This window comes from Hydractinia symbiolongicarpus, chromosome 4, assembly GCF_029227915.1.
Source record: "Hydractinia symbiolongicarpus strain clone_291-10 chromosome 4, HSymV2.1, whole genome shotgun sequence".
Lineage (NCBI taxonomy): Eukaryota > Metazoa > Cnidaria > Hydrozoa > Anthoathecata > Hydractiniidae > Hydractinia > Hydractinia symbiolongicarpus.
This window is the reverse complement of record NC_079878.1, coordinates 8,173,225-8,201,189: the sequence shown is the minus strand read 5'-3', so window position 1 is coordinate 8,201,189 and position 27,965 is coordinate 8,173,225. Positions and strand designations below refer to the sequence as shown.

The following is a 27,965-nucleotide window of genomic DNA, read 5'->3' as shown; positions in this document are numbered from 1 at the left end:
ATACTTTTAGGTGCATATTTCATTTAAACTATATAAATTTCCCATCTCTTTCATGTCAAAATTGGCGTTTTTACATTTACCTACATCAAAGGTGTGAAAAGAATTATGTCGCTATTCCTGTTTTCACAAATAATGTTTAAAAGTTATGACACGTGCTATTACGTTATTTGTTTATTTATCTCCGTTATGTGTGTACAAGAAAATTAAATAAACAAACAACCAATGGGGTGGTTTCCCCAACGTGCTAGATCTATTTAGATCCAAAGTTCCTGGTAAGTATAATGAATTATTGTGTTTTTCATAGCTTGTAATACATGGAATATTTATAGTCGATATATATATTTTTCTGGGAATACTATATTGCAATGAAATTTCGCCAAGCAAATATTTCCATAGATAATTCGGTGTGTATAAAAATGTAGGAGAAACCATGTCCTTCATTTTCAACTGCTTCGAAGAAGATTAATGTAGTTTTTCTCGTGAGAGACATTTCGGGAATTCAAGTTCTGAAAAAATGTGTAATCATGCATAACTGTCAGTTTCAGATTTCTTCAGTTTCTACGTTATATTTTAGGTGCCGACGAGTAAATATAGCCTGATGAAACACAAATTTTTATGAAAGCAAAAATTATATCAAATTACTTTGGCATGTTCTGTACCCGAAAATGACCGAAAATGTTTTAACCATTTCTTAACTTTTGTGGATTTACAGTGTGACGAATTTTTCGTTTGTTACAACTGATGTTAACTGTTGAGAGGAGAACGAAAAATCTGTTTATTCAGCAAAATGTACATTAACTTTCAACATAAAAGTAATAGTTGCAATTTCGTTGGGTGTGGTGCAAAAAAATTCTAGTCTTCCTTTAGCTTATATTTTGTTGTTGATGAAATAGCGCTTAAAGCTTGTAACATGCTTTAAAAAAACAAACAGAGAAAATATTCCCTGTTCTTACTATTCCACGTTGGAATTTGACACGGTATATGACCGGCAATTTGTCCTGTTATTTGACCTGCCTATGTAGGCTTCTAGAAATATAAAAATGTTAGTATAGGTGAAATTTTGACTTTCTCAACTTAAACTTTCGCTGATTATATGTGCATAAACTGGCTTTGCAACATTCGTTATCCCAAATCTACTAGCACTGATTATTTTGGAGTGACCCTCTTTAAAAATTATGTCAAGGTCGTCCATACTTTTACAACCCAAATTCAAAAACGGTGTGAAAATGGCTTAGAAATATAAATTAGTGTCCAGAACAACTCTATTATAACTTGTATGGAAGTTTTACAGTTCAGGCCATTGGGACTTTGTTGAAAGTTTCTTTTTCAGCCAATCAAGGTCAAATTAGGCGCGATAAAGTCTTTTTGAAGTTATTTATTGCATATACGGCTCATTAGTACCAGTTAAAAAAGGTAGCTAAATACATCTAAGGAGTATGTAACCTGTACAAGAAAGCAACAAATTAAACCCTGTTCTGAAATTGATATGTTTACCGCATAAATTGCTCTTTTGTTAATCATCTCAAATATTAATTCTTAGAATCTGCGTTTTTATGCGAAACATCGCAGAAGTGTAAGAATTGTAGTTATATACGGAAGTTGTTGTGGAAGAACTCAGTGTTTAGAATTAACACACAACGGAATGCGTGTAAGAGCCCAAAAACGTTAAAAAACTTCTAGTGTGTTTAGACCCAATAATTTAGCTTTGTCAATGAAACGCCCACACGCGTAATCCCACTTTAGACGTTTATTCGAGTATGACCGATTATTTGGAAGGGCGTTTATTAACATTAACCGGGTTTAAACATGAGCGTTTTTTCGAGAATATTTCTTTTACTCAGATGCGGACGTTAAATTGATCATTGTGAAGTTTGTGAGCAACAGCCTATTAGCTTTTAACATATTCCAAGTCTACCTTCTTTATTAGGCTGAGTTAGCTAATATAGTTACTTTTCCCCAGAAGATGTGCTATCTCATCAAGTCTGATTAGGTTAGCATGTTTGCAAAAAAGAAACGAAGTTTCTGACAAAATGTAAATAATTTATTTTGGGAACTGTTCACAAATAAATAGTTTCGCTTTTAAAACATTATTACATTAAAACTTTATTTTCTTAGAATATATAAATAAATGTTTTGTACATTATTGTTTAAAATAGGAAGAACAATGATGTTACTTAAATTATAATTATTAGAAAATAGACACATACACTTTTGTCGATGACAGTAACTGCAAGAAACAAAACTTTATCATGTGATGTCGATCTTATTGGCTTTACTTTAATTATGATAATTTATGTCATCTTCTCACTTATTGACAAAATGTGTTATCATTTACGCCCGATAGAGGGCAATTGCTTTCAGCAACAAGGTAATTTCTCTTGCTGAAACGCTACTAAAGGATGTAACAAAAATTTGTTTTGGTCTCAGATTTTCCCTCTTCTCTTGCCTTTAAATAACCGCCCAAGGCATAAGCCCGGACATTCGGAATTTGCTGCAAACTGAACAAGAGTTAAGATTTAAATCTTTTACTTTTTTATTACAATCTACAAATATGAAGGACGTGAAAGGTAAAAATTTAGCATAAGATCAAAAAAATGTTTCAATAACGAGATTAAAATATGTACGACTTATACCTTGCTTTGTATTTAGTTTACGTGTTGGCATCGTCCATTTGTGTCGCAATGGCAGTGATTACTGGAGTAACTACATTCCTGCTTACAAAGGAAGCTTATGAAGCACCCAAATATCCAACAAACACAGGAAATGGCATAAACTCATTGGGCAGAAAAAGAAGAGCCGCATCTGCTCCATGTCTTGAAGCTCAAACTCAACTCTTCAATTTAACCAACAGATTGACTGGAAATGACGTCCTAACAAAATATATTGAGGACATGGAGTGCTATTACGTAAGATTATATTGGCCTATTTAAAACGTTTTAAACTGTGTTTCTTGTGAAGAACTGTGCAACCAAGAAAAATGTGAAGGTGTAAGAAAATTGCTTAAAATAATTTAGGGGATAAAAGCATCAGCAAATAACACACATATGAAACACTGTGAAGGAACGTACCAAGAAGATACGTTTTCGTTTCTTAATGCAAGAGTATTTGCTGGTATTAGTGATTGTCGAAAGAAAGTGAGTATTAATTCGTATTTACATTTCAAACAGACTTTTACGTTAAATCAACTAACGCTTTCTTGATTTTTGGTTCTGTTGTGTCCTAGTCATAGATTGTAAGAATTCAACCTTAGTTATCAAAGGTTATTGCATTTTTAGAATCCAAAAGCATTAGGGGACTACCTGCAGCTAATTAAACAAAGTATTCCGAGCTTAAATCAGATTAAAGATTACGAAATGGCAAATGGAAACAAAAAATATCACGATTTTAATTCACAAATTGCTGTTGGTCTTTTGGCCCTAACAAAAGCCATGGAAGAAGTCAGATTGGTATATATTTTTTCTTATCATTTTGTGTCGCTTTAGAACTCATTGGTTTTTATTTTTGATCTATGTTCTCTAAAAGTTCATCAATGTTTATAGAACATGCTAACAAGATGCTATAAAATTAAATCCACAGCAATTCCAAAGTTTCCGAAGATATTTCGCGGTTACAACGACAATGCTTTGGTTAAAGCAAGAGGAAAGGAGCCACGTCAACATGCAAAGCGTGCATTTGTTGTATACAATCAAATCGTAACCATTATGGGTACAATGAGATATGACTTTTGGGAAAGACGCCAATGCATGTAGTAGGATATTTATGTTTAAGATGATGACTATATTTATTACATATAATAAATTATAAAACATATAGGTAATATATTGTACAGATTAAATTATAGAAGATATATTTATATTTTTACTTCGCTTATACTGTAATTTAAAGATATTTCTTACACACAGCATCGCATGTATTTCCCTGTCTGATTTAACTGTCACTAAAATGAAAACGTCACAATAAAATGGAGATTTTGTCTTTTCGCCTTGCAAGTTTATTCTCTATATTGTCAGTGTAAGGAAAATCAATATTGCCGATACTACAAGTCTAACATCCCGTTGCCATTTTCCCGTAGTAACTGCTCTCTTTTTGCCTACATCGTCGTTGATGAAATGATACTTCTAGGTATATGTCCAATAAGAACATCCTGTTAAAGACCAATGAAATGTTTGGTCGTACTCATTGGGTTCTTTCCGTTAATCCATAGCTAAAAAGTTTATTATATGCCTTCTATTTTAAACACCTGTGAATAGACTCCACTTCAAAAATTATTTTTTCTATTTATTCAAAGCAATACGGTGCTAGTAATTATAAGTAAAGACGTGAGTACATTTCATGGACATTGTTAAGAAAAACACATTAAGTCATAATATTATACCACCTTTTAAAGATGACGCGTAGAGATAATCAAAGAAGATAGTAATGTCAATGCAAAGTATTTTCAATTCGATAAAAGAAAATTATTCCAAGACTGTTGCATACTTGAGTTGTTTTACGTCTTAACAACTGATTTAACTTTTGCGTTTATTCTTACTGATTTTGTTGCATAAAAGTTGTGTTAGCTGTCTTTTTATTAAACATTGAAAGAGTTTCTGCTATTTTAATCAACTTTTTAGTCAGTGTTGTGAGATCTTAATTAATTTTACAGTGTCTATCTATATCTTTCCCCTATTTAATATCATAGCTAACCCACTATAGCTATTTCAAAATATATTATCTACTTGCTGAAACAGTTTTTATTTCTTTCTTTAGTAATTCAATAAAATTTGTCAGGAACTTTATTATTAATTAAAGCAAAAAAAGAAGAACTAACAGCTGTTATTTTTAACTATCTCATTCGCTGTAAATATGTTTACCAACGTACAAAATAGCGATGATTTGCAGATAATTGACACAGGTATTACACTCTTTTTTTGATCTGATTTTATCGTGGTTAATTTACTGATGCTAGTAGTATATTTCTTTGTTTCGCAAATAATTGCTATCCAGATGATTCCAAATGCATATGTGCTTTAAATTTTGAAATGCATAAACAGCTAAGAAAACAAAGGCTTTGAAAAATAAAATCAATCTATATGAAAAGTTGTACACTCTTTTTTATTGTTTATTTTTGGTTGGTATCTACTTTTTAACTAAAAGCCCTTCCTCAATATCAAAATGTTTCATTTTTAAAATAACTGTTTGAAACATCAGCTTCTTCCCGATGCAATCAGTAACATGCTATGAAAGGCTACAAACAACAATGTAACATAGAAGTAAATTTGTGAGAAGTTACCTGCGGGAAATTTAGATTAAGCTGCTTATTTCAATTTGTAGAATTCTACAAAATGAAAGCAATCAATCGTTTTTCAAGGCTATCTGGTTACATAATCCTTCAGTAATTGTTATACTGCTATTTTGGTACTATACATCACATTCTCTGGATATACCTGTTTATTACTCACATTCCGTAAACAAAAACGACAATACGTCCGACTGAAGACGGAAGTCGAAGACAATAAAACAATTTCGAAATTTAACTTTAAAATGTTCTGTGTCATGTATAATGTTATTTTAACTACCTTTATTCTTATTTCTTTAATGCACAGCATTTTCTAAAAAATTACGTTTAGAACTAAAACGTTTAAAATATACAAAATACATTGAAACAAACATCTTTTTTTTTTGAAAAAGCAAAATCCGTGATAAATAATAATGATATATATCAATTTTCATATCAATCAGAGTTTTATCATATCAAGATTTAGCACTAATAGTGACTTGCAAGATTATATCTTTAAACAATAGATGTTATTATGTCAAAGTAAAATGTCCCCCCCCCCCTTCCCCCCACTAATTTAATCGACACGTATCAATAATTCAATACCTTTTTATGTATTTTGGAGTCGTAAATTGAACGATTTTTAACCTCTTAAGAAACGATATTTTACCTTCTAAAAACCTTTTCCAAAACATATGAGTTTGCGTGAAGCGTGGGAATGACTCACAGGTTTTTGAAAGTAAAATAGAAATAACTGTCATGAATTAACATTTTTTTTGGTAAAAGGACTTTGGGTTAACAAAATACTTTAATATAACCAGAACCACCTTTTAAACAAGCATGACCCGCTTCGGGTTCAAAGTTTTCAAAGTAAACATGGTGGCAAAGCGAGAAAAGTGTTTATACTACAATGTTTTCATCTTATCATTTCTGTGATTGGACTTACCTATAAAGAAGATTATCTTTTCTATGATCTCATCGTGTATATATTTGATTTGTGTAATGTTATTTTTAATTGTGAGATCTCTTCCACACATCAATTTAACCATTGTCGGTGTCAACTCAACTAATTAAGGAAATAAAACTAACGTGCCTCCTTACTATAACAGCGTCAGAAATAAGTTAGTGAGCTATGTCGCATGTTTTGAAATTAGTAACGAAAATTTGCCGCAAATAGTAACGGTACGTAACAATTGGTAGGGGATTAGCTTCACCAAGAATACTACAGACCACGTTAGTTGTATATAATTTCAATAAAGTTCCATCATATTTAGAGTTATGGCGTTATCACTTTCACTGAATGTGTTAAAAAAGTATATTAATTCGTACAGATTAGCATATTTTGGTAGAATTTGTTAAAGGTCCAAAGAGAATGGCTCACTCTGGTAGTAAGTTTAAAGCATACAAAAGTAAATTTGAGACGGCAGTGGTAAATTCTGCTTTCCATCCCCACCTCTATTAAATTTGATTGGTCCCGACGTTTAGATGAAATTAACAACAAACTTTCTGACAGGAAACATGTTTTGTTAATCTTGTTTTATTTTTAGTACCTAGCAAGGGGTTCTACTACAAGACTTAGTGGTTACAAAAAAAAGTTATACAGACTTTCCCATCTTCTTAATGGCTTCTAACTTTTACAAATAGGCGCGATAAAGACTTGAATCTCCCTAGGTCATAAAATGTAACATAGGGAATATCAACGAACATCAAAAGAAAATTCAAAACAATAAAAAAAAATATTAATTTGAATTTTCTCTGTTGATGTTTTGTTGTGACAAGAAATCCTCTAGCTATCTACGCCTTAATAAAGATCGATGAAGGAAAAGTTTAACTTCATTTAAGAATGAATTGTAATATCGACATCCCTAGAGGTGGCTTTTTAATGTCTTAAATACCTAAAACCTTTTTTAGGCCATCTAAAATAACAAATCAGTTCTTGGGGTTGTTACTTTTACTTCAACATATGTCGATAATAAAAATACTTAAAGGTATCTACATTTCATATACCCACTCCACCTCAGAAGTAAAATTGTAGAAATAATTCCATCAGAGAATACTTGTGTGGTTGAATAGGGAATGGGTTTCGCAAAATGAATATGACTAAACTTAAAGATGTATTTAAAATAACATCTGAATATTTTTTTGTCTTAGTATAATATTGTCCGATTAATAATTTAGTCTAACCGATAATGTTCTCTAACCTATAATTACAGTATTTTTACTGTTCGGTCTGAACAACGGGTTGAGCTATTTTGCGGCCTGTGTGCAGGCTTTATATCATTGTACAAGTCGCTGCACTGTAAAATCTAAAACAATCTCCTCCTGTCAAAATACTGATCTGATGAAATGCGGTGAAAAGGGCTAAAATTCTTTGTGCAGAAGTGAAACACCAGAGGAGGGCGAGAGTGGAATCCTGAAACGACCTCAGAAAAAGAAAAGCGTAGTGTTGGAAACATCAGAGGAGAGCCAGAGCAATAATGAAATCTTAAAACAAACAAGAAACAAGAGAATATCTCGCAATTGATGACTTTTATGACATAGTAATTAAAACGTCATGATTGTTTTTACTTTAAAGTTGTAAGTCTGTATTACGGATAGTCCAGAAAACTTCCAATTAAATCACTCTTATGATTTTATATTTTAAATTGAATGTTTCTTTCCTTAAAAGACATATTATATATTGAAATGTACAGATTTCACTGAGTCAACAAATGTCTAGAGCAAACACCAATATATCACCTTACTCGAGATAAATGGAAGTAAAAGTAGAAATCACAAGAACTGATTCCAAATAAATGTCGATAAAATTTAGCGATTCTTATAAATCCCTATAGAATTGCTATAGTTGACCCGTGAGATTCCAAATTTTAATTAATAGTAAAAGTTTGGGAATAGACACTGCAATTTTTTTTACACCAAAATCAGAACGTTATATAAATATATATATAAAAAAACCGTTTCTCCGAAATGACAACCTATTCAAAATTATATAACATGTTTCATAACATATTTAATATTGCAACTAAAAATACAATACAGCAAAGAACTTAAAGTACTCTCAACTAAAATCTTTACGGGACTAGACTTGTAAATTGGTCGCAGAAGTTCGCCTGTTTTAAAGCAAACTGTATCGCTTTGTAACGTGTAGCTTTAAAATTACGTGCGTGGTGTCGCATGATTTGATTTTGGACGGCAGAGAAGCAAGGGCTACTAATATAGAGAAAAATACGAGTTCCTACACTAAGCAAGATTAATACAGTGCAAAATGTGACAAGAACATACCTTTTTCACCATAGAAACAATCACAACGCAAAAAGAATTGCAAAAAAGGTCTCCGCACAATTCATTACGTCACAATTTGCTATATGGCTTTTGTTTACTTAGTTCCGTTTTATGTTCACAAAAGCTTGAAATAAATAAACATTTAATAACCTGGTTTCCATCCTAAAGTTGGTGCTTTTTCATTTTCAAAATGTTTACAAAAAACAGGATATTTATCACCCTTCATCTAATTGTACGTCGTCTCTGCTCTATCAACAAGTAATAATTACACGGAAAATTTTAGAATACATCATTGAAAAATGATATATGTACTACTAAGGTAAAAGAAACCATGCTAATTTCAGGGAAAGCGCCACTTTTGCAAGACATTCTAGGAAAATCCTTTACCAAAGGATGAATTAAACAAAATATACTACAAATTACACATCGAAAAAAAACAGAATTTAGTATTCTATTTGGGTGTGTTATGTCCCACATCCCACTTAAGTATGCAAAGGTTTTCCATTCGTTTTGATTTTTCTTCAATTATTCGAAACAATATTGACTATTAACTGCGAACATTCTGTCCCATGTTGTATTGAAAAATTCACTTTTTTATACAGTATTATGTGTAATTTTGGGTTTCTTGTGATTTTAATTTTACCAGCTGTGTCATCATATGTTTTGTTTTATTCATATACCTTTGTCATATCTTTTTCTAATGTGATTGTTTGTTTATTATCAATCGGTTCATGATTTGTCCAAAAATCATTGTAGTAACAGAAGAGTAATCTATAATTTTTCTCGGCTTTTTGTCGTTTCATGAAATTGCTTGATACGTTTTTTTATGTTATCATCATTCTCACCACTTTCTTTAAGTGTTTTGAAGTTGTTTAAGAGCTTTATATAGAATTTCACGTAAAGCATATTAAAAATAATCTGGTGTGGTTAGTGTTGATGGAGCAGATACTAAGGTACTTTCATTAAAGACTCATGTATCTAATTCCGTAAAACAATGAGCAGCATATAAAGCAATTTTTCGGTCAGGTAATGCGGCATTATTGCAATCAGTAAATTTCACTGGTAAAAACAAGCTTCACTTCACTTGGTTTATAAAAATGACAATCTGGTATATTGATATCAAAAGTTAATTCATCTTAAATTTTATATTGAGTGTCAATATTCGTAAAATATCTTATTTTAACTTTCTCTGCATCTCCTTGATATTGAACATCACCAAAACCCGGAAAATATTGTGCTACCAATGACTGTGACACCTGTTCCTTTTCAACTACACATTCTAAGGCGTTAAGCTTTCTATAGAGTTGTTGCACAAATGAAGGAGCATCAATAGAAGTAGCGCATAATTCTTTATTTATTTTACCTAGAGTGTGACTAGGCGTCTCACTTTGTCTGGTATCGTAGCTGCATCCATGTTGAGATCAGTTACATAATACACAAAGGAAGCTAACCGCAGTAATTTATTATTCATTATTTATTTTTCATTATGCATTATTATTTATTAATCATCTAAAACTCTATTCACGACTGTTTCTTACGGGTTTTGACATAGCTCATATACGGTGACATAGATAATATACCGTTATAATGTTCTTTTAAATTATTAGCTTAATGCAACATTTCATTTTCATAATGTGTTTTATTTCATTTACATATGTTTCATATTCACTTTTCATATGGTTATATGGTTTACATTCTGCCTTGATTTAATAACTCTATGATTTTTTATTTTTTTTTACCGAGATAATGAATTACTATTTGCTATGTATGATTCTAGCTTGCGTATCATTTGATCCTTCATTGTTATTTCTGATTTAATGGCATCGTTGAGGTTGTTAGTGTATTGTCTTAACTCATAATTTATCTTAAATGGTTTATATATGCCATCAGTGATAGTTCGCTGCATTGTTAACTTCAATATTTAGGAGAATTTCTAGTTTAAAGTTATTAGTGCTTTCCAGGACTACTTCTTCACCCAATGAGGTTTAAGATTTAAGTGAGAAATCACTGATATCATTGTAATTATATGATGCATACTGAGGTCTAATACCAGCTTCAACTTTATCATGATTACTAGAAAGTGGTATTGATACAAGATTATCTCTTTTACTGAGATTATGCCATTCTTGAACTGTACTTAAACTTATGACCCCAAAGAATCTGGAGGGCGAACCTTCATTCATAATTATTACAGCTGCTTTTAATTTATTTCGAAGAGAATCTTTCTTTATCTTTGTTGATACTGTTACTGATTGTACACATATGTTAAATACGAATTGTCCAGGGTCTGAATATTTGTTCATAAGCAGAGTGGTTATTTTTGAAATGTTTTGATTCTGGTGTTTTAAGCAAAGGTTTTTTGTATCCTTCTTTCAACGTATTAACAATAAATGTATTAGCCTTTAACTGTTCCCATACCAGCCAACATTTTTTCAGTCTTTCCTTAACAAAGTCCGAATCTAATTCAGAGTTAATAAAAACCTTTTTTGGTTCCTAAAATCTCCAAGTTAAAATCAAAATCAGGTAACTTATATTTAATTATTTCTGTTGTTTGAGGGCTTTGTGGAATCTCTTTCAGTGTCCACGGTGACCATACTGAAAGCAGGTGTCTGTCAGTTTTGCTGTTTCTCTAGGCATTGTAATTCTGAAGCTAGGCATCCCAGAGGTGAATTGGTGTGCTGGCCTTTACGTGTTATTGTAGATGATGGAACAATCTTTCTCCGTTTTTGTTGTCTTGCCAAGGCTGTCTTCTTAGTTGCTCTGATTTCTTTTTCGTCCGCAGAATCACTCGCTATACTATCTGATTTGCATTCCGCAACTCTGCCCCATTCACTTGGTGACTTTTCAGCGATGCGTATGGCCTTGTTTCTGCCTTTGATGTCATCTATAGCGGTTCGAATTTTCTTTGCAGATCATTTTTTTGAACCATTTTGAACTAACATTATAATTTCCTCAAGGTTTTCTCTTAATTATTAGTTGAATTCAAACTGCTTCTTATTCGAGTTATATTTAAATTCATGCTCTCTATTTATCTTCTTTGAGGTTACTTTAGCTACAATGTCTCTTTTGAAAGTAAAAAGTTTTGCATCAAATTAAGCCTTTAGTTCTGAAACTGTGTCTTTAGTCGACATGCTAGCTGTACCAATTATATTGATTGGTGATGAGTCGTAAGACGATACACCCATAAAAGGAATGGGACACGTGATAAAGGCGCAACAAAGAAACAAAACTCAATTCATAGAGCTATTGGCAAATGCTTTTATATTTAAAACAAGCAATCGAAGTTGGATACATTTTTAGGGTACTTTTAACTTTTGACCAATTTTTCAGAGTACATTGTAAAAAAAGTGTATTTTCATGCTTAAAATACGACAAGGAACTTGATATTTAACGGAAGATTTTAGCTCTGTAAGTCAAAACGGCTATAAATTGTTATACCCCTATGTATATTCATTCTTGCACCAGATACTCTAAACAACACAGCTGCTTTTCTTCGGCGTTCTCTGAGCAAAAGTATTTCTCGGAATAAAATTCCAATAACTTTTTAACTTCGATTACTAAACTTTGCTTCATGCCATGAACGAATTGAAAATGTATAGAATACGTTTCCCGATTACATGTTCTTTAAAATTTTGAAATGTTTTAACTTTAACATCATTTTCGGCATCAATAAATTGGTGTGTGTATAAATTTGCAACATAATCCGACATGGGAAAGTGCTGTTTTGGTGGCATCATTGTTACGGTCAAAGCCTTCTTAATTTTCGACTTGTACTAACAAACCTCATATTCGAGCAAAGGTTAATTAGTACAAAATTAAAAAAACTGTTGTAGCAGGTTGTTTGTTTGATCAATGAAGTTGAAAATTTCACGAATTATCAATTTTTATGTGAGGATTTCGAAAATTACATTCACTTTCCTTATGAAAGTTGATGGATCATCAAGTTTTGACACGGATGATGCTGCGGATCATCAAAAACAAATACATTCGGGAAAGGTGTATTGTCTCATACATATTCAATCAGTTCTCTTCGTGAAGTTATATCATTGTACGTTTTTCTTTTTTGGAAAAATATTTCTGACAACATCACTAACTTGTCATACTCGCGCGGCAACAGCAGTTTAGTTTTTCACCTTTAGATTCGAATTAATCGTATTCGAATGCGATAGTTTTTATAAAAAGAAGCAATTTCAATCCCTGGAAACAAAAATAGAAAGCTTTAAGCTAACCTCATTATAATTGAAATGCCTTGTTTGCAATAACCTTTTTTAGAATTAATTTGAAAAAGAGACAACCTTCTTCGCTTCGGTTTTCTTTGTTCAGTTGAAAAACAATTTGTTTCCGTGAAACACAGCGTGCACATAGTAAGCCGGAGGAAAGCCAAAATTACTTTAAGGAAGAGGCGACCTGCGCACTGCACAACTGCGAAAAAAGTTTATGATGACAGTGTTAATTTTAAAAACCAGACCGACGGCATTGTTAGCTCTATAATGAGTCAATTCACATGTTTCAGCCAACAAAAAACTTCCTTACAAAAGACTGAAAATGTTTTATATTGAAAATAATAGTAGGGTTATAAAAATTTGATGATTTTCACATAAAAACGATAAATTTTGCAGAACAACACCATTCTAGACCCCAAATACAAAACAGTCTGTTAAAAATACCAGTTTTGTTCACATCTTTGTGAGTGCTAAATTTTTTATAATTTAAATTCAATATTTTTGCACATTTGCCAAACGTGTGATTAAATTCAAAAACAATGGAATATATTTGCCCTTATTGTGATCGTCACGGATCAATACGCTCAAAATAATAAATCAAAAAAGTTAAGGATCAAAATAGCAAGAAAAGTTGAACAACCCGTGAAGAACATTTTTATTATTTTATACTGCTGAACCTGGAGGTAGAACTAGAGAAGGAGATTGAACTCACTTAGTGTGCATTAAAATTCTATTCAAATTGATATTGTTTTGGCATCCCTTTGATGTCCATACGCGATGTTCATTTCACTGGATTTTAAAAAAAACCATTAGGTAATCATTTAGCACGCCGTCTGTTTGCATGCAAAAAAACGTGATTTCCAGGCAAAGCACGAGTACTCTAGAGATGTTGTATTGTTTTCTCTCTCAGGGGAAGAGTGTGTTGTCATAACAAAATTTAATTATCTTCGTTGTTTATAAAAACCTAGCTTTTTTAAGGAGTTATATACCTTCTGTATGAAGCAGAATATTCTCAAACAATTACTAAAATATAGCATGATAAAGTTGTGAGTCAAGAGTGAGTCAAAACGTTAGAGTTAATAACTATTTTTCATTTTAAATGGTTAATTTCATTAATACATTCGAAAGATATTAAAATTTCGTTAGACCTATTTCTATTCAGGGGCGGATCCAACATTTTTAACAAGTCAGTCACAATTTTTGCGATGCAAAAAAAACGTAGCAATTTGCTGCACCCAGAACAGCTGGGGTCATGGGGGCCCATGACGCGTCCGGGGTGCAGCCCCTGAAACGTTTGCTATGTTAAGCCTCTACGCATTATAAATGCCCTAAATAATGTCCAAATTATTAGCTTTACTAAAGACGTTTTTGCTCTAAAGTTTTGAATGGACAAGAAAATAACAAACCATCTTTTAAAGGGTTGCAAAAAAGTGTATGAAAATTAAAAACAACAGTTTAAGTTCAAATATAATAAGACTGTTTCGCCCAATATCAGGGCTCGTCAGCATAGGAAATGCCTAATCATGTAAAGTTAGCTATTACAGACATGGACAGTCTGCTATATGCTAAAGTAGGCTTAACTAGGGGAAGCTGAATTGTTTTAACCAGAATTACAAAAATGGTTGGCTTTAAAATTATCATCACATCCTTCATCAACACCTTGCAGACAAAACAAAATATGAGCTTGAGCACAAGTATTTTTAGCATTTAATGATGTAAATACAGGTTCAACTTTGCACTTTGCATCACAGTTAAGAAAATAGGAAATTTGGTTTTTGGTTTTTGATGTGTCTGAACAGTCTCGAGACACAGCATAATTTTTCTTACCACTGGGAAATTGAAGTATTTGGCGAAAAGTGGCAACATTTTTCTGTGTTCATAGTACTAACCATGCTACCGCAACTAATCTACCAAAACAAACTAAACCAAGCCTGATAGTACAAGTAAAAAAAGTTTCATTCCCCACAATTTCTATTGTGTTACACCAGTTTAAATGTTTAATTGTACAAAGTGGCGTCATCATAAAGATGGAATAAATAAATGACTTACCTTGATTTTCTTCTTAGCGAGAAAGTAAATCAGAACTCTTACTATATATATACCTCAGGGCAAAGGAAAAACCCTAATGATGAAATGTTGCAGCACGTCAACCAGTGTATTGTCTCCAAGATTTATCTAGGACATGTAGCTGTACAAACAAATCCCCAGTGATTTTAGGAGCTAAAAATAATTATCCAAGGAAATAAGAAAATTGTCGAAAGTAACTTCTGTATTATACAACATGTTGGATGTAGCACTACAGAATAATTTGGTTCGTCACTGCCTATTCTGCAAACAATCCGGTACTTTACAATTTCTTTCTTAAATTGGCCCAAATTAAAAAACTTAAGAACTACAATGATAGGTCAATGTATATTGCGCTCTCTTTCATCGATATGGTCTAAAACTATACCATATCAAGTTTTAAGCCATCGCTTTAATTTTTGCACAAGTTATTGGACTTTTACCATTAGTGAAAAATATGCTTTTTTATGCTATCCACATAAAATTGCCACGTTGACTAGATAATTGGTTAGGAATTATTAATTTTCTTAAAAAATGCACAGACTTAAAACCTAAAACCAAAATTCCTGAGATGATATATCCTAGTAGTAAGCTGTTAACATCTGCAGGAAGTTATTATCAATCTACGTGTGCTTTGGGCCTATTTCGTGAAAATTAAAAATTAAGTATGAAAAGGATTTTTCATATGAAAGTTAGGTGGTGCATGCTTTTATTAGCTATATAATACAAGTGTTTAAGATAACAAAATTAGTAAAGCATTATCTTCTTAACATAAAGCAATTGCAGAACTCTCTAAGTTTCGGTCACTCTGCATTGAAACTTCTAGCTAGCTAGTTAGCTACATACGTTTCAATATCTATAGCTAAGCAACTCTAATTATATTTTTGACATAAAGACTTGATTTAATGTAATAACTTTACGTATCTTTCTTGCACGTTCAAAAAATTATTGCATCTCATTGCAGCACATATATCGTGAGTCACCATACCTGGTTACTTATTAGTCTTTCATGCTTTCGTTTGGCCTGAAAAACTCTTGATTCCTTTTATTTGGTCCGAAAAGTCATTGATTGCTTTTGTTTGGTCCGAAAAAACCCTCCTAATTGCTTTCGTTTGGTCCGAGATTCAAATTACACGGCATCGGTTACAAAAATATTCAATGATTATTAAAAATTACATGCTGTGTCACATTTCGAATGCCATAAATATGGGTCAAAGTTGTCAGTTTTTCGTAAACCAATCAGAATACCTTATTTCCGCCTGCAAGCCAATAACATTGCATGCAAATTCTTTGGATGTCAGTCGCTTTTTGCCGTATCCATCAACGCAGTCACACACGAGAAAAGTCGGTAAAATAAAGGTCGACGGTCGCAGGGACTGCAGGATCGCAGTACCCCATTATTCTTTACGATTCTTAGTAAGAATTATGTCAGTCGCGTGACGGCGCTGACGTATACTGGATCCACCCCTGCCATTTCTTTGATTCTCCTGATACACAAAACACATATCAGGCATGTTGAAATAAACTATTGTTTCGTCCGATATTCAATAACGTAATGTTATATTTGGCCAATGAAACTTACCAAAACTGACACGCGCTAGTGTTTAGAATGAGAATATGAGAAGATTTCCAACTGATCACATCACGTATGATTTCAATAGAAACAAAAGAGCTCAATCTATCCTTCCTTACTTTTACCTCCATGGCTGAACGTACTGAACAAATTGATATTTACTTTGTCAGTATAGATAAAGAAGGCAGAGATTTGTTGTTGAATGTTTCCGGTCTGTATATTTATTCAAATTTGGCGTCATCTCATCATAACAAACTTCATGGTTCGAAGCTCGTAATATTTTGTTGAAAAGGGACAGAAAACTGAAGAAAATTTTTTTCTCATTTTATATCTATTTTCTGGCTGCCACAATATACTTTTTTATTCACCTCTTCTTTAACAATTATTGCCCAACAGCAATAATTGTACGGCCTTAAAATAAACAACAAATAAACCCCTGTATGGCAATTTTTTTAACTTAGTAAATTTTAGCGTAAAATCACGATTTGAAGACACAATACATGAAAGTGACCCGTGATTTTAGTACCGTGAACTCACATAGTCACTCACATAAGCGTATTAATGTCTAGTTTACAATTAAACATCGTTATGGCAGGATAAAATAAAACGCAATTTAAATTTTTGAGCATTGGCTAATTTTTATACAATGCGTGGTTTTATGTACCTAAATAGCATTAGTGGTCCTGAACGTGGTATGATAATAAAACCGCAGAAACGCAACTGATCAGTTCTTACAATCTAAAAAACCTTAGACGCTGAAAAAATCTTTGGACATTAAAAAACTACAGAGTCTCAATTGATGACTGAAACCGGAAACGCTGGAGATAGGCCCATTTGTGATGTCACAAAGTGAGTATATGTCATGTGCAAATTATAACTTTATTCTTCATGTGTCGACAATTGGTGTGTTTAGAGTTTAACGGTTTAACACCCAACGATACAAAACAACAGGAATACTTTTAGGTGCATACTTCATTTAAAGGATGTAAATTTTCCATCTCTTTCATGTCGAAATTGGCCTTTTTACATTTACCTACATCAAAGGTGTGAAAAGAATTTTGTCGCTATTCTTGTTCTTACAAATGATGTTTAAAAATTAAGACACGTGTTATTACGCTATTTGTTTATTTATCTCCGTTATGTGTGTACAAGAAGATTTAATAAACAAACAATGAATGGGGTGGTTTCCACATCGTGCAAAATCTATTTAGACCCGAAGTTCCTGGTAAGCATATTGAATCATTGTGTTTTACATAACTTGTAATACATGGAATATTTATAGTCGATATATATATTTTTCTGGGAATACTATATTGCAATGAAATTTCTCCAAGCAAAAATTTACATAGATAATTCGATGGGTATATTAATGTGGAAGAAACCATGTCCTTCATTTTCAACTGCTTCGAAGAAGATTAATGTAGTTTTTCTCGTGAGAGACATTTCGGGAATTCAAGTTCGGAATAAATGTGTAATCATGCGTAACTGTCTGTTTCAGATTTCTTCAGTGTCTACGTTATATTATAGGTGGCGACGAGTAAAAATAGCCTGATGAAACACAAATTTTTATGAAAGCAAAAATTATATCAAGTTACTTTGGCATGTTGTGTACCCGAAAATGACCGAAAACGTTTTAACCATTTCTTAACTTCTGTGGATTTACAGTGTGACGAACTTTTCGTTTGTTACAACTGATGCTAACTGTCCATAGGGGAACGAAAAATCTGTTTATTCAGCAAAATATACATTAACTTTCAACATAAAAGTAATAGTTGCAATTTCGTTGGGTGTGATGCAAAAAGATTCTAGTCTTCCTTTTGCTAATACTTTTGTTGTTGATGAAATAGCGCATAAAGCTTGTAACATGCTTTAAAAAAAAAAACAGAGAAAATATTCCCTGTTCTTACTATTCCACGTTTGAATTTGACACGGTATTTGACCGGCTATTTGTCCTGTTATTTGACCTGCGTATGTAGGCTTCTTCAACTTTGAAAATGTTAGTATCGGTGTAATTTTGACTTACTCAATTTAAACTTCTGCTGATTATATGTGCATAAAGTGGCTTTGCTACTAGCACTGATTATTTTGGAGTGACCCTCTACAATAATTATGTCAAGGCCGTCCATACTTTTACAACTCAAATTCAAAATCGATGTGAAAATGGCTTAGAAATATAAATTAGTGTCCAGAAAAACTCTATTATAATTTTTATGGAAGATTTAAAGTTCAGGTCATATTCAAAAACTTGGAACTTTGTTGAACGTTTCTTTCTCAGGCAATCAAGGTCAAATTAGACAAAATAAAGCCTTTTTAAAGTTATTTATTGCATACACGGCTCACCGACCCTTTTTTGATTACTACTAGTTAAAAAGGGTAGCTAAATACATCTAAGGTGTATATAACCTGTACAAGAAAGCAACAGAATAAACTCTTTTTTAAAATTGATATGTTTAACGCATAAATTGCTCTTTTGTTAATCATCTCAAATAATAATTCTTAGAATCCGCCCTTTTATGCGAAACATCGTGGAAATGTAAGAATTGTGGTTATACACGGAAGTTGTTGTGAAAGAACTCAGTGATTGAATTAACACACAACGGAATGCGTCTAAGAGCCCAAAACGTTAAAAAACTTCTGGTGTGTTTAGACCCAATAATTTAGCTTTGTCAATGAAACGCCCACACGCGTAATCCCACTTTAGACGTTTATTCGAGTATGACCGATTATTTGGAAGGGCGTTTAATAACGCTAACTGGGTTTAACCATGATCTTTATTTCGAGAATACTTCTTTTACTTAGTCGTGGACGTTAAATTGATCGTTGTGAAGTTTGTGAACAACCAGCCTATTAGTTTTTAACATATTTCAAGTCTTCCTTCTTTATTAGGCTGAGCTAGCTAGTATAGTTACTTTTCCCCAGAATATGTGCCATCTCATCAAGTCTGATTAGGTTCAATTTTTGCAAAAAAGGAACAAAATTTCTGACAAAATGTAAATAAGTTCCTTTGAGAACTGTTCATAAATGAAAAGTTTCACTTTTGAAATATTGTAAGTTTAAACTTTATTTTCTTAGAATATAGAAATAATTGTTTTGTACATTATTGTTTAAACTCGGAAGAACAATAACTATTAGAAAATAGACACATGCACTTTCGTCGATGACAGTAACTGCAGGAGACAAAACTTTATCATGTGATGTCTACCCCATTGGCTTTACTTTAATTATGATAATTTATGTCATCTTTTCACTTATTGACAAAACGTGTTATCATTTACGCCCGATAGAGGGCAATTGCTTTCAGTAACAAGGTAATTTCTCTTGCTGAAACGCTAAAAAAAGGATGTAACAAAAATTTGTTTCGTTCTCAGATTTTCCCTCTTCTCGTGCCTTTAAATAATCGCCCAAGGCATAAGCCCGAACATTCGGAATTTGCTGCAAACTGAACAAGAGTTAAGATATAAATCTTTAACTTTTTTATTACAATCTGCAAATATGAAAGACGTGAAAGGTAAAAATTTAGCATAAGATCAAAAAAATGTTTCAATAACGAGATAAAAATATGTAGGATTTATACCTTACTTTGTATTTAGTTTACGTGTTCGCATCGTCCATTTGCGTCGCAATGGCAGTGATTACTGGACTAACTACATTCCTGCTTACAAAGGAAGCTTATGAAGCACCCAAATATCCAACAAACACAGGAAATGATATAAACTCATTGGGCAGAAAAAGAAGAGCCGCATCTGCTCCATGCCTTGAAGCTCAAACTCAACTCTTCAATTTAACCAACAGATTGACTGGAAATGACGTCCTAACAAAATATATTGAGGACATGGAGTGCTATTACGTAAGATTATTTTGGCCAATTTAAAACGTTTTAAACTGTGTTTCTTGTGAAGAACTGTGCAACCAAGAAAAATGTGAAGGTGTAAAAAAATTGCTTAAAATAATTTAGGGGATAAAAGCATCAGCAAATAACACACATATGAAACTTTGTGAAGGAACGTACCAAGAAGATACGTTTTCGTTTCTTAATGCAAGAGTATTTGCTGGTATTAGTGATTGTCGAAAGAAAGTGAGTATCAATTCGTATTTAAATTTCAAACAGACTTTTACGTTAAATCAACTAACGCTTTCTTGATTTTTGGTTCGGTTGTGTCCTAGTCATAGATTGTAAGAATTCAACCTTAGTTATCAAATGTTATTGCATTTTTAGAATCCAAAAGCATTAGGGGACTACCTGCAGCTAATTAACCAAAGTATTCCGAGCTTGAATCAGATTAAAGATTACGAAATGGCAAATGGAAACAAAAAGTATCACGATTCTAATTCACAAATTGCTGTTGGTCTTTTGTCCCTAACAAAAGCCATGGAAGAAGTCAGATTGGTATATATTTTTTCTTGTCATTTTGTGTCGCTTTAGAACTCAATGGTTTCTATTATTGATCTATGTTCTCTAAAATCTCATCAATGTTTATAGAACATGCTAACAAGATGCTATAAAATTAAATCCACAGCAATTCAGAAGTTTCCGAAGATATTTCGCGATTACAACGACAATGCTTTGGTCAAAGCAAGAGGAAGGGAGCCACGTCAACATGCAAAGCGTGCATTTGTTGTATACAATCAAATCGTAACAATTATGGGTACAATGAGAGATGACTTTTGGAATAGACGCCAATGCATGTAGTAGTATATTTATGTTTAAGATGATGACTATATTTATTACATATAATAAATTATAAAACATATAGGTAATATATTGTACAGATTAAATTATAGAAGATATATATATATTTTTACTTCGCTTATACTGTAATTTAAAGATATTTCTTACACACAGAATCGCACGTATTTCCCTGTCTGATTTAACTGTCACTAAGAAATATAAATGAAAAATTAGCTTTTTACTTCACATGTATATTTTTTTTCTTGTTTCTGAAAAACATTACCGCTGCATTATATGTTAATGTTTCACAAGACGAAATATAGCCCACTAAAAAATGTTAACAATGCAACATCTTGAGTTTAGGTATTTAATAAGTATTTTTTGCGTTTTACGGCGTGTTAAATTAATTTAAACCTCAAACAAAGTAAGCAAGGTTGAACATTTGTGTTGACTAACGTATTTTAGTGATAATTTAATCTAAAACACAAAAATTGCGATAAAGTTTAAATTTATAAGTAAATCTCGTCGAGAAATATTCCCTGTAAAATATCAGAAAAAAGTGAATGTTCATTAAACAGGCTGGCGTGAAATGTATAATAACAAAATGTCCAGCAACAAACATTATATTCGGGCATAAACAACACAAGAGCATTTATGGTTGTAGTGCGTTTTTGGCTTTCCTCGCCCTCCAGTGCCTTGACCTCCTTTATCCTCAGTATAGTTTTAATGTCGTAATTAATGAACTCTTTTGAATAAACGCTCATACTGTTAAACATGATAATAAAATGGGGATTTTGTCTTTTTGCCTTGCAAGTTTATTCTCTATAATGTCAGTATAATGAAAATCACTTTTGCTGGTACGACACGTCCAACTTCCCGTTGCCTTTTTTCAGTAGTAACTGCTCTCTTTTTGCCTACATCGTGGTTGATGAAATGATACTTCTAGGTATATGTCCAATAAGAACATTTTGTTAAAGACCAATGGAATGTTTGGTCGTATTCATTGGCTTCTTTCCGTTCATCCATAGCTAAAAAGTTTATTATACGCCTTCTATTTTAAACACCATCTGAATAGACTCCACTTCAAAAATTATTTTTTTCATTTATTCAAAGCAATACGGTGCTAGTAATTATAAGTAAAGACGTGAGTAAATTTCATGGACATTGATAAGAAAAACACATTAAGTCATAATATTTTACCACCTTTTAAAGATGACGTGTAGAGATAATCAAAGAAAATAGTAATCTCAATGCAAGTATTTTCAATTCGATAAAAGAAGATGATTCTAAGACTGCTGCATACTTGAGTTGTTTTACGTCTTAACAACTGATTTAACTTTTGCGTTTATTCGTACTGATTTTGTTGCATAAAAGTTGTGTTAGCTGTCTTTTTATTAAACATTGAAAGAGTTTCTGCTACTTTAATCAACTCTTTAGACAGCGTTGTGAGATCTCAATTAATTTTACAGTGTCTATCTATATCTTTCCTTAATTTAATATGATAGCTAACCTACGATAGCTATTTCAAAATATATTATCTGCTTGCTGAATCAGTTTTTGTTTCTTTTTTTAGTAATTCAATAAAATTCGTCAGGAACTTTAACATTAATTAAAGCAAACAAAGGAGAACTAACAGCTGTTATTTTTAACTATCTTTTGCTCTGTAAATATGTTTACCAATGCACAAAACAGCGATGATTTGCAGATAATTGAAACAGGCACTACACTCTTTTTTTGGTCTGATCTTGTCGTGGTTAATTAACTGATGCTAGTAGTATATCTCTTTGTTTCGCAAATAATTGCTATCTAGATGATGCCGAATGCAAATGTGCTTTAAACTTAAACATTTTTTGTGAAAGAGTGAAATAATTGACGATATTTAAAAGCTATTAAAATATATCTAACATCAAACGTCGTGTGATTTTGAAATGCATAAACAGCTAAGAAAATAAAGACTTTTGAAAAATAAATTCAATCTATATGAAAGGTTGCACACTCTATTTTATTTTTCATTTTTGGTTGGTAAATACTTTTTAACTAAAAATCCTTTCTTCAATATGAAAATATTTCATTTTCATAATAACTGTTTGAAATATCAGCTTCTTCGCGATGCAATAAGTAACATGCTATGAAAGGCTACAAACAACAATGTAACATAGAAGTAAATTTGTGAGAAGTTACCTGCGGGAAATTTAGATTTAGCTGCTTATTTCAATTTGTAGAATTCTACAGAATGAAAGCAATCAATCGTCCATCTGCTTTTAATCCTTGTTTCCTGGGAGCACATAGACATCGAAATGTAATTAATTGCAGCAATTCCAAAGTTTTCAAATATTATTTTCAACTTTCTAGAATACTTTATTAAAAAAATGTATTTGAAGGCTATCTGGTTACATAATCCTTCTGTAATTGTTCTACCGCTATTTTGGTACTATACATCACATTCTCTGGATGTACCTGTTTATTACTCACATTCCGTAAACAAAAACGACAATACGTCCGACTGAAGACAGAAGTCGAAGACAATAAAACAATTTCGAAATTTAACTTTAAAATGCTCTGTGTCATATATAATGTTATTTTAACTACCTTTATTCTTTTTTCTTTAATGCACAGCATTTTCTAATTACGTTTAGAACTTAAACGTTTAAAATATGCAAAATACATTGAAACAAACATTTTTTTTTTTGTAAAAGCAAAATCCGTGATAAATAATAATGATATATATCAATTTTCATATCAATCAGAGTTTTATCATATCAAGATTTAGCACTAATAGTGACTTGCAAGATTATATATTTACACAATAGATGTTATTATGTCAAAGTAAAATGTCCCCCCCCCCCCTCCCCCCACTAATTTAATCGACACGTATCAATAATTCAATACCCGAATAAACCTTTTTATGTATTTTGGAGTCGTAAATTGAACGATTTTTAACCTCTTAAGAAACGATATTTTACCTTCTAAAAACCTTTTTCAAAACATATGAGTTTGCGTGAAGCGTGGGAATGACTCACGTGTTTTTGAAAGTAAAATAGAAATAACTGTCATGAATTAACATTTTCTTTGGTAAAAGGACTTTGGGTCAGCAAAATACTTTAATATAACCAGAACCACCTTTTAAACAAGCATGACCCGTTTTGGGTTCAAAGTTTTCAATGTAAGTGTGGTGGCAATGCGAGGAAAGTGTTGTTACTACAATGTTTTCTTATCATTTCTGTGATTGGACTTACCTATAAAGAAGATTATCTTTTCTATGATCTCATCGTGTATATATTTAATTTGTGTAACGTTATTTTTAATTGTGAGATCTCTTCCACACATCAATTTAACCATTGTCGGTGTCAACTCAACTAATTAAGGAAATAAAACTAACGTGCCTCCTTACTATAACAGCTTCAGAAATAAGTTAGTGAACTATGTCGCATGTTTTGAAATTAGTAACGAAAAATTGCCGCAAATAGTAACGGTACGTAACAATTTGTAGGGGCTTAGCTTCACTAAGAATACTACAAGCCGCGTTAGTTGTATATAATTTCAATAAAGTTCCACCATATTTAGAGCTATGGCGTTATCACTTTCACTGAATGTGTTAAAAAAATATATTAATTGGTACAGATTAGCATATTTTGGTAGAATTTGTTAAAGATCCGAAGACAATGGATCACTCTGGTAGTAAGTTTAAAGCATACAAAAGTAAATTTGAGACGGCAGTGGTAAGTTATGCTTTCCATCCCCACCTCAGATTTAATAGAGTTGAATTTCTTTTATATACACTTACTTTCGTGGATCATTAATCGAAATCGGAGAATTCAAGGAGTTACTTTCATTGTCTATTGAATTCAATGTTTTGATTGTTCCCGACTTTTAGATGAAATTAACAGCAAACTTTCTGACAGGAAACATGTTTTGTTAATCTTGTTTTATTTTTAGTACCTAGCAGGGGGTTCTACTACTAGACTTACTGCTTACAAAACAAAGTTATACAGACTTTCCCATCTCCTAAATGGCTTCTCGCTTTTAAAAATAGGCGCGATAAAGACTTGAATCTCCCTAGGTCATAAAATGTAACATAGGGAATATCAACGAACATCAAAAGAAAATTCAAAACAATAAAAAACAATATTTATTTGAATTTTCTCGGTCGATGTTTTGTTGTGACAAGAAAACCTCTAGCTATCTACGCCTTTATAAAGATCGATGAAGCAAACAATAATTAAAAAAGAATGGTAGTTTGAATTTTCCCTGTCAATGTTTTGTTATGACAAGAGAACCTAGTTATCTACCCATTCATGAAAATCGATGAAAGAAAATTCCAAATTCATTTAAAAATGAATTGTAATATCGACATCCCTAGCGGTGGCTTTTTAATGTCCTAAATACCTAAAACCTATTTTAGGCCATCTTACTTTTACTTCAACATAAGTCGATATTAAAAATACTTAGAGGTATCTACACTTCATATTCCCACTCCACCCCACAAGGAAAATTGTGGAAATAATTCAATCAAAGAAGACTTGTGTGGTTGAATAGGGAATGGGTTTGCAAAATAAATATGACTAAACTTAAAGATGTATTTAGAATAACTATATAAAAATATATTAAAAATATAATATATTATATATATATATTATTTTTTTGTCTTATTAAAATATATTCCGATTAATAATTTAGTCTAACCGATAATTTTCTCTAACCTATAATGACAGTATTTTTACTGCCCGATATGAATAACGGGATGAGCTATTTTGCGGGCTGTGCACAAGCTGTATGTCATTGTACAAGTTGCTGTACTGTAAAATCAAAAGCAATCTTGCCCTGTCATAATGCTGATCTGATGAAATGCGCTGAAAAAGGCTGAAATTCTTTGTGCAGATGTGAAACACCAGAAGAGGGCAAGAGTGCAATCCTGAAACGACCTCAGAAAAAGAAAAGCGTAGTGTTGGAAACATCAGAGGAGAGCCAGAGCAATAATGAAATCTTAAAAAAAACAGGAAACAAGAGAAGATCTCGCAATTGATGACTTTCATGACATAGTAATTGAAAAATAAAACGTCATGATTGTATTTATTTGAAGTTGTAATGTAATCACTCATATGGTTATATGAGACATATTTTATATTAAAATATGCAGATTTCACTGAGTCAACAAATGTTTAGAGCAAACACCAATATATCACCTTACTCGAGATAAATGGAAGTAAAAGTAGCAATCACAAGAACTGATTCCAAATAAATGTCGATAAAATTTAGCGATTCTTTTTAATCCCTATAAAATTTGCTATAGTTGACCCGTGAGATTCCAAATTTTAATTAATAGTAAAAGTTTGGGAATAGACACTGCAAATTTTTACACCAAAATCAGAACGTCATATAAATATATATATAAAAAAACCGTTTCTCCGAAACTACAGCCTATTCAAAATTATACAATATGTTTCATAACATATTCAATAATGCAACTAAGAATACAAAAAAGCAAAGACCTTTAAAGTAAAGTACTCTCAACTAAAATCTTTACGGGACTAGACTTGTAAATAGGTCGCAGAAGTTCGCCCATTGTAAAGCAAACTATGTCGCTTTGTTACTTGTCGCTTTAAAATTACGTGCGTGGTGTCGCATGATTTGATTTTGGACGGCAGAGAAGCAAGGGCTTTTAATATAGAGAAAAATACGAGTTCCTACACTAAGCAAGATTAATACAGTGCAAAATGTGACAAGAACATACCTTTTTTAACATAGAAACATTCACAACACAAAAAGAATTGCAAAAAAGGTCTACGCACAAGTCATTACGTCACAATTTGCTATATGGCTTTTGTTTACTTAGTTCCGTTTTATGTTCACGAAGGCTTGAAATAAATAAACATTTAATAACCTGGTTTCCATTTAAGTCTTCGTGCTTTTTTATTTTGAAAATGTTTAGAAAAAACAGGAGAATTATTTTTCATCATCTAATTCTACGTCTTCTCTGCTCTATCAACAAGTAATAATTACACGGAAAATTTTAGAATACATCATTAAAAAATGATATATGTACTACTAAGGTAAAAGAAACCATGCTAATTTCAGGGAAAGCGCCACTTTTGCAAAACATTCTAGGAAGGTCCTGTACTAAATGAGGAATTAAATAAAATATACTACAAATTACACATGAAAAACAACAACAGGATTTGGTATTCTATTTGGGTGTGTTGTGTCTCACATCCCACTTAAATATGCAAAGGTTTTTCGCCTGTTTGAAAAGAGCGTTTAAGAACTTTTTTTCGCAGATGATTTTAGAAAAGCAAAATAGAAAATGTCCGTGGGTGATAGCTGCCCTACACTCTTGTCATTTTAAAGGAAAAAACTAATTTTTGTAGAATTAGATATACTCAGTTAAAGCGAACATATTTTTATGAAATATATTTTATGTACTTGAAACCTTAAAGAGTATCTATATACTTTTTTTTTGTATGGAACATCTGAAGAACATTTATAAGTTCGAAACTTTTTATGTTTCTCTTTTTATTAATCAGGCGCTTCAAAACAAAAAATCAAGGAAAGGGAATAACTCTTCACTCTAATGGCGTCATTAGAATAACTTTTAAATAGACATATTGAGGTTTTGTATTTCTAACCAAGAAGCAAACTTCACAAAACTCACCCCCGTTTAAATTTTACATGCATGTCATTTTATTTTAAATTCACGTGACTCTATTTCAGCGTTGAAGAAACTTGTTAAGAGCATTAATTATAAGTTTTTAACCCTGTTTTTTAATTTAGTTTTTATCACCTAGTCACCAGTCCTTAATGTACATCCTTGGATTTTTTTGGCTACCGGTACAAAAATACTAAGCGTAACAGGCTATTTATACAATTTTTGTATTGTATTCTTACAGTTAAATTTACTCC

General features: G+C 31.9%; 2 protein-coding genes across 2 annotated transcripts in view; one reads left to right on the top strand and one right to left on the bottom strand.

The window, feature by feature from the left end:
- The window catches only part of LOC130641072 (chymotrypsinogen A-like), a 59,853-nt gene extending 32,915 nt beyond the window's left edge, over positions 1-26,938 (bottom strand). The window contains exons 1-2 of the mRNA XM_057447721.1: positions 26,800-26,938; positions 14,865-14,982 (exon numbers count right to left, since the gene is read on the bottom strand). The gene's annotated coding sequence lies outside the window, so the exon portion shown is untranslated. The remainder of the gene's footprint in view (positions 1-14,864; positions 14,983-26,799) is intronic.
- Positions 670-3,888, top strand: LOC130641074 (uncharacterized). The gene is made up of 4 exons (XM_057447724.1): positions 670-2,906; positions 3,015-3,134; positions 3,276-3,446; positions 3,540-3,888. Exons 1-4 carry the CDS (start codon positions 2,619-2,621, stop codon positions 3,747-3,749), a joined length of 789 nt encoding a protein of 262 aa, XP_057303707.1. The 5' UTR covers positions 670-2,618; the 3' UTR covers positions 3,750-3,888.
- Positions 26,939-27,965: the final 1,027 nt, after the last annotated feature.

Excerpts from the sequence above, each read along its gene's own strand:
- LOC130641074 (XM_057447724.1), top strand. The coding sequence starts at position 2,619 with ATGTACGACTTATACCTTGCTTTGTATTTAGTTTACGTGTTGGCATCG. Across the intron at positions 2,907-3,014 it reads AGGACATGGAGTGCTATTAC|GGGATAAAAGCATCAGCAAA; the intron begins GTAAGATTATAT and ends AAAATAATTTAG. Across the intron at positions 3,135-3,275 it reads TTAGTGATTGTCGAAAGAAA|AATCCAAAAGCATTAGGGGA; the intron begins GTGAGTATTAAT and ends TTGCATTTTTAG.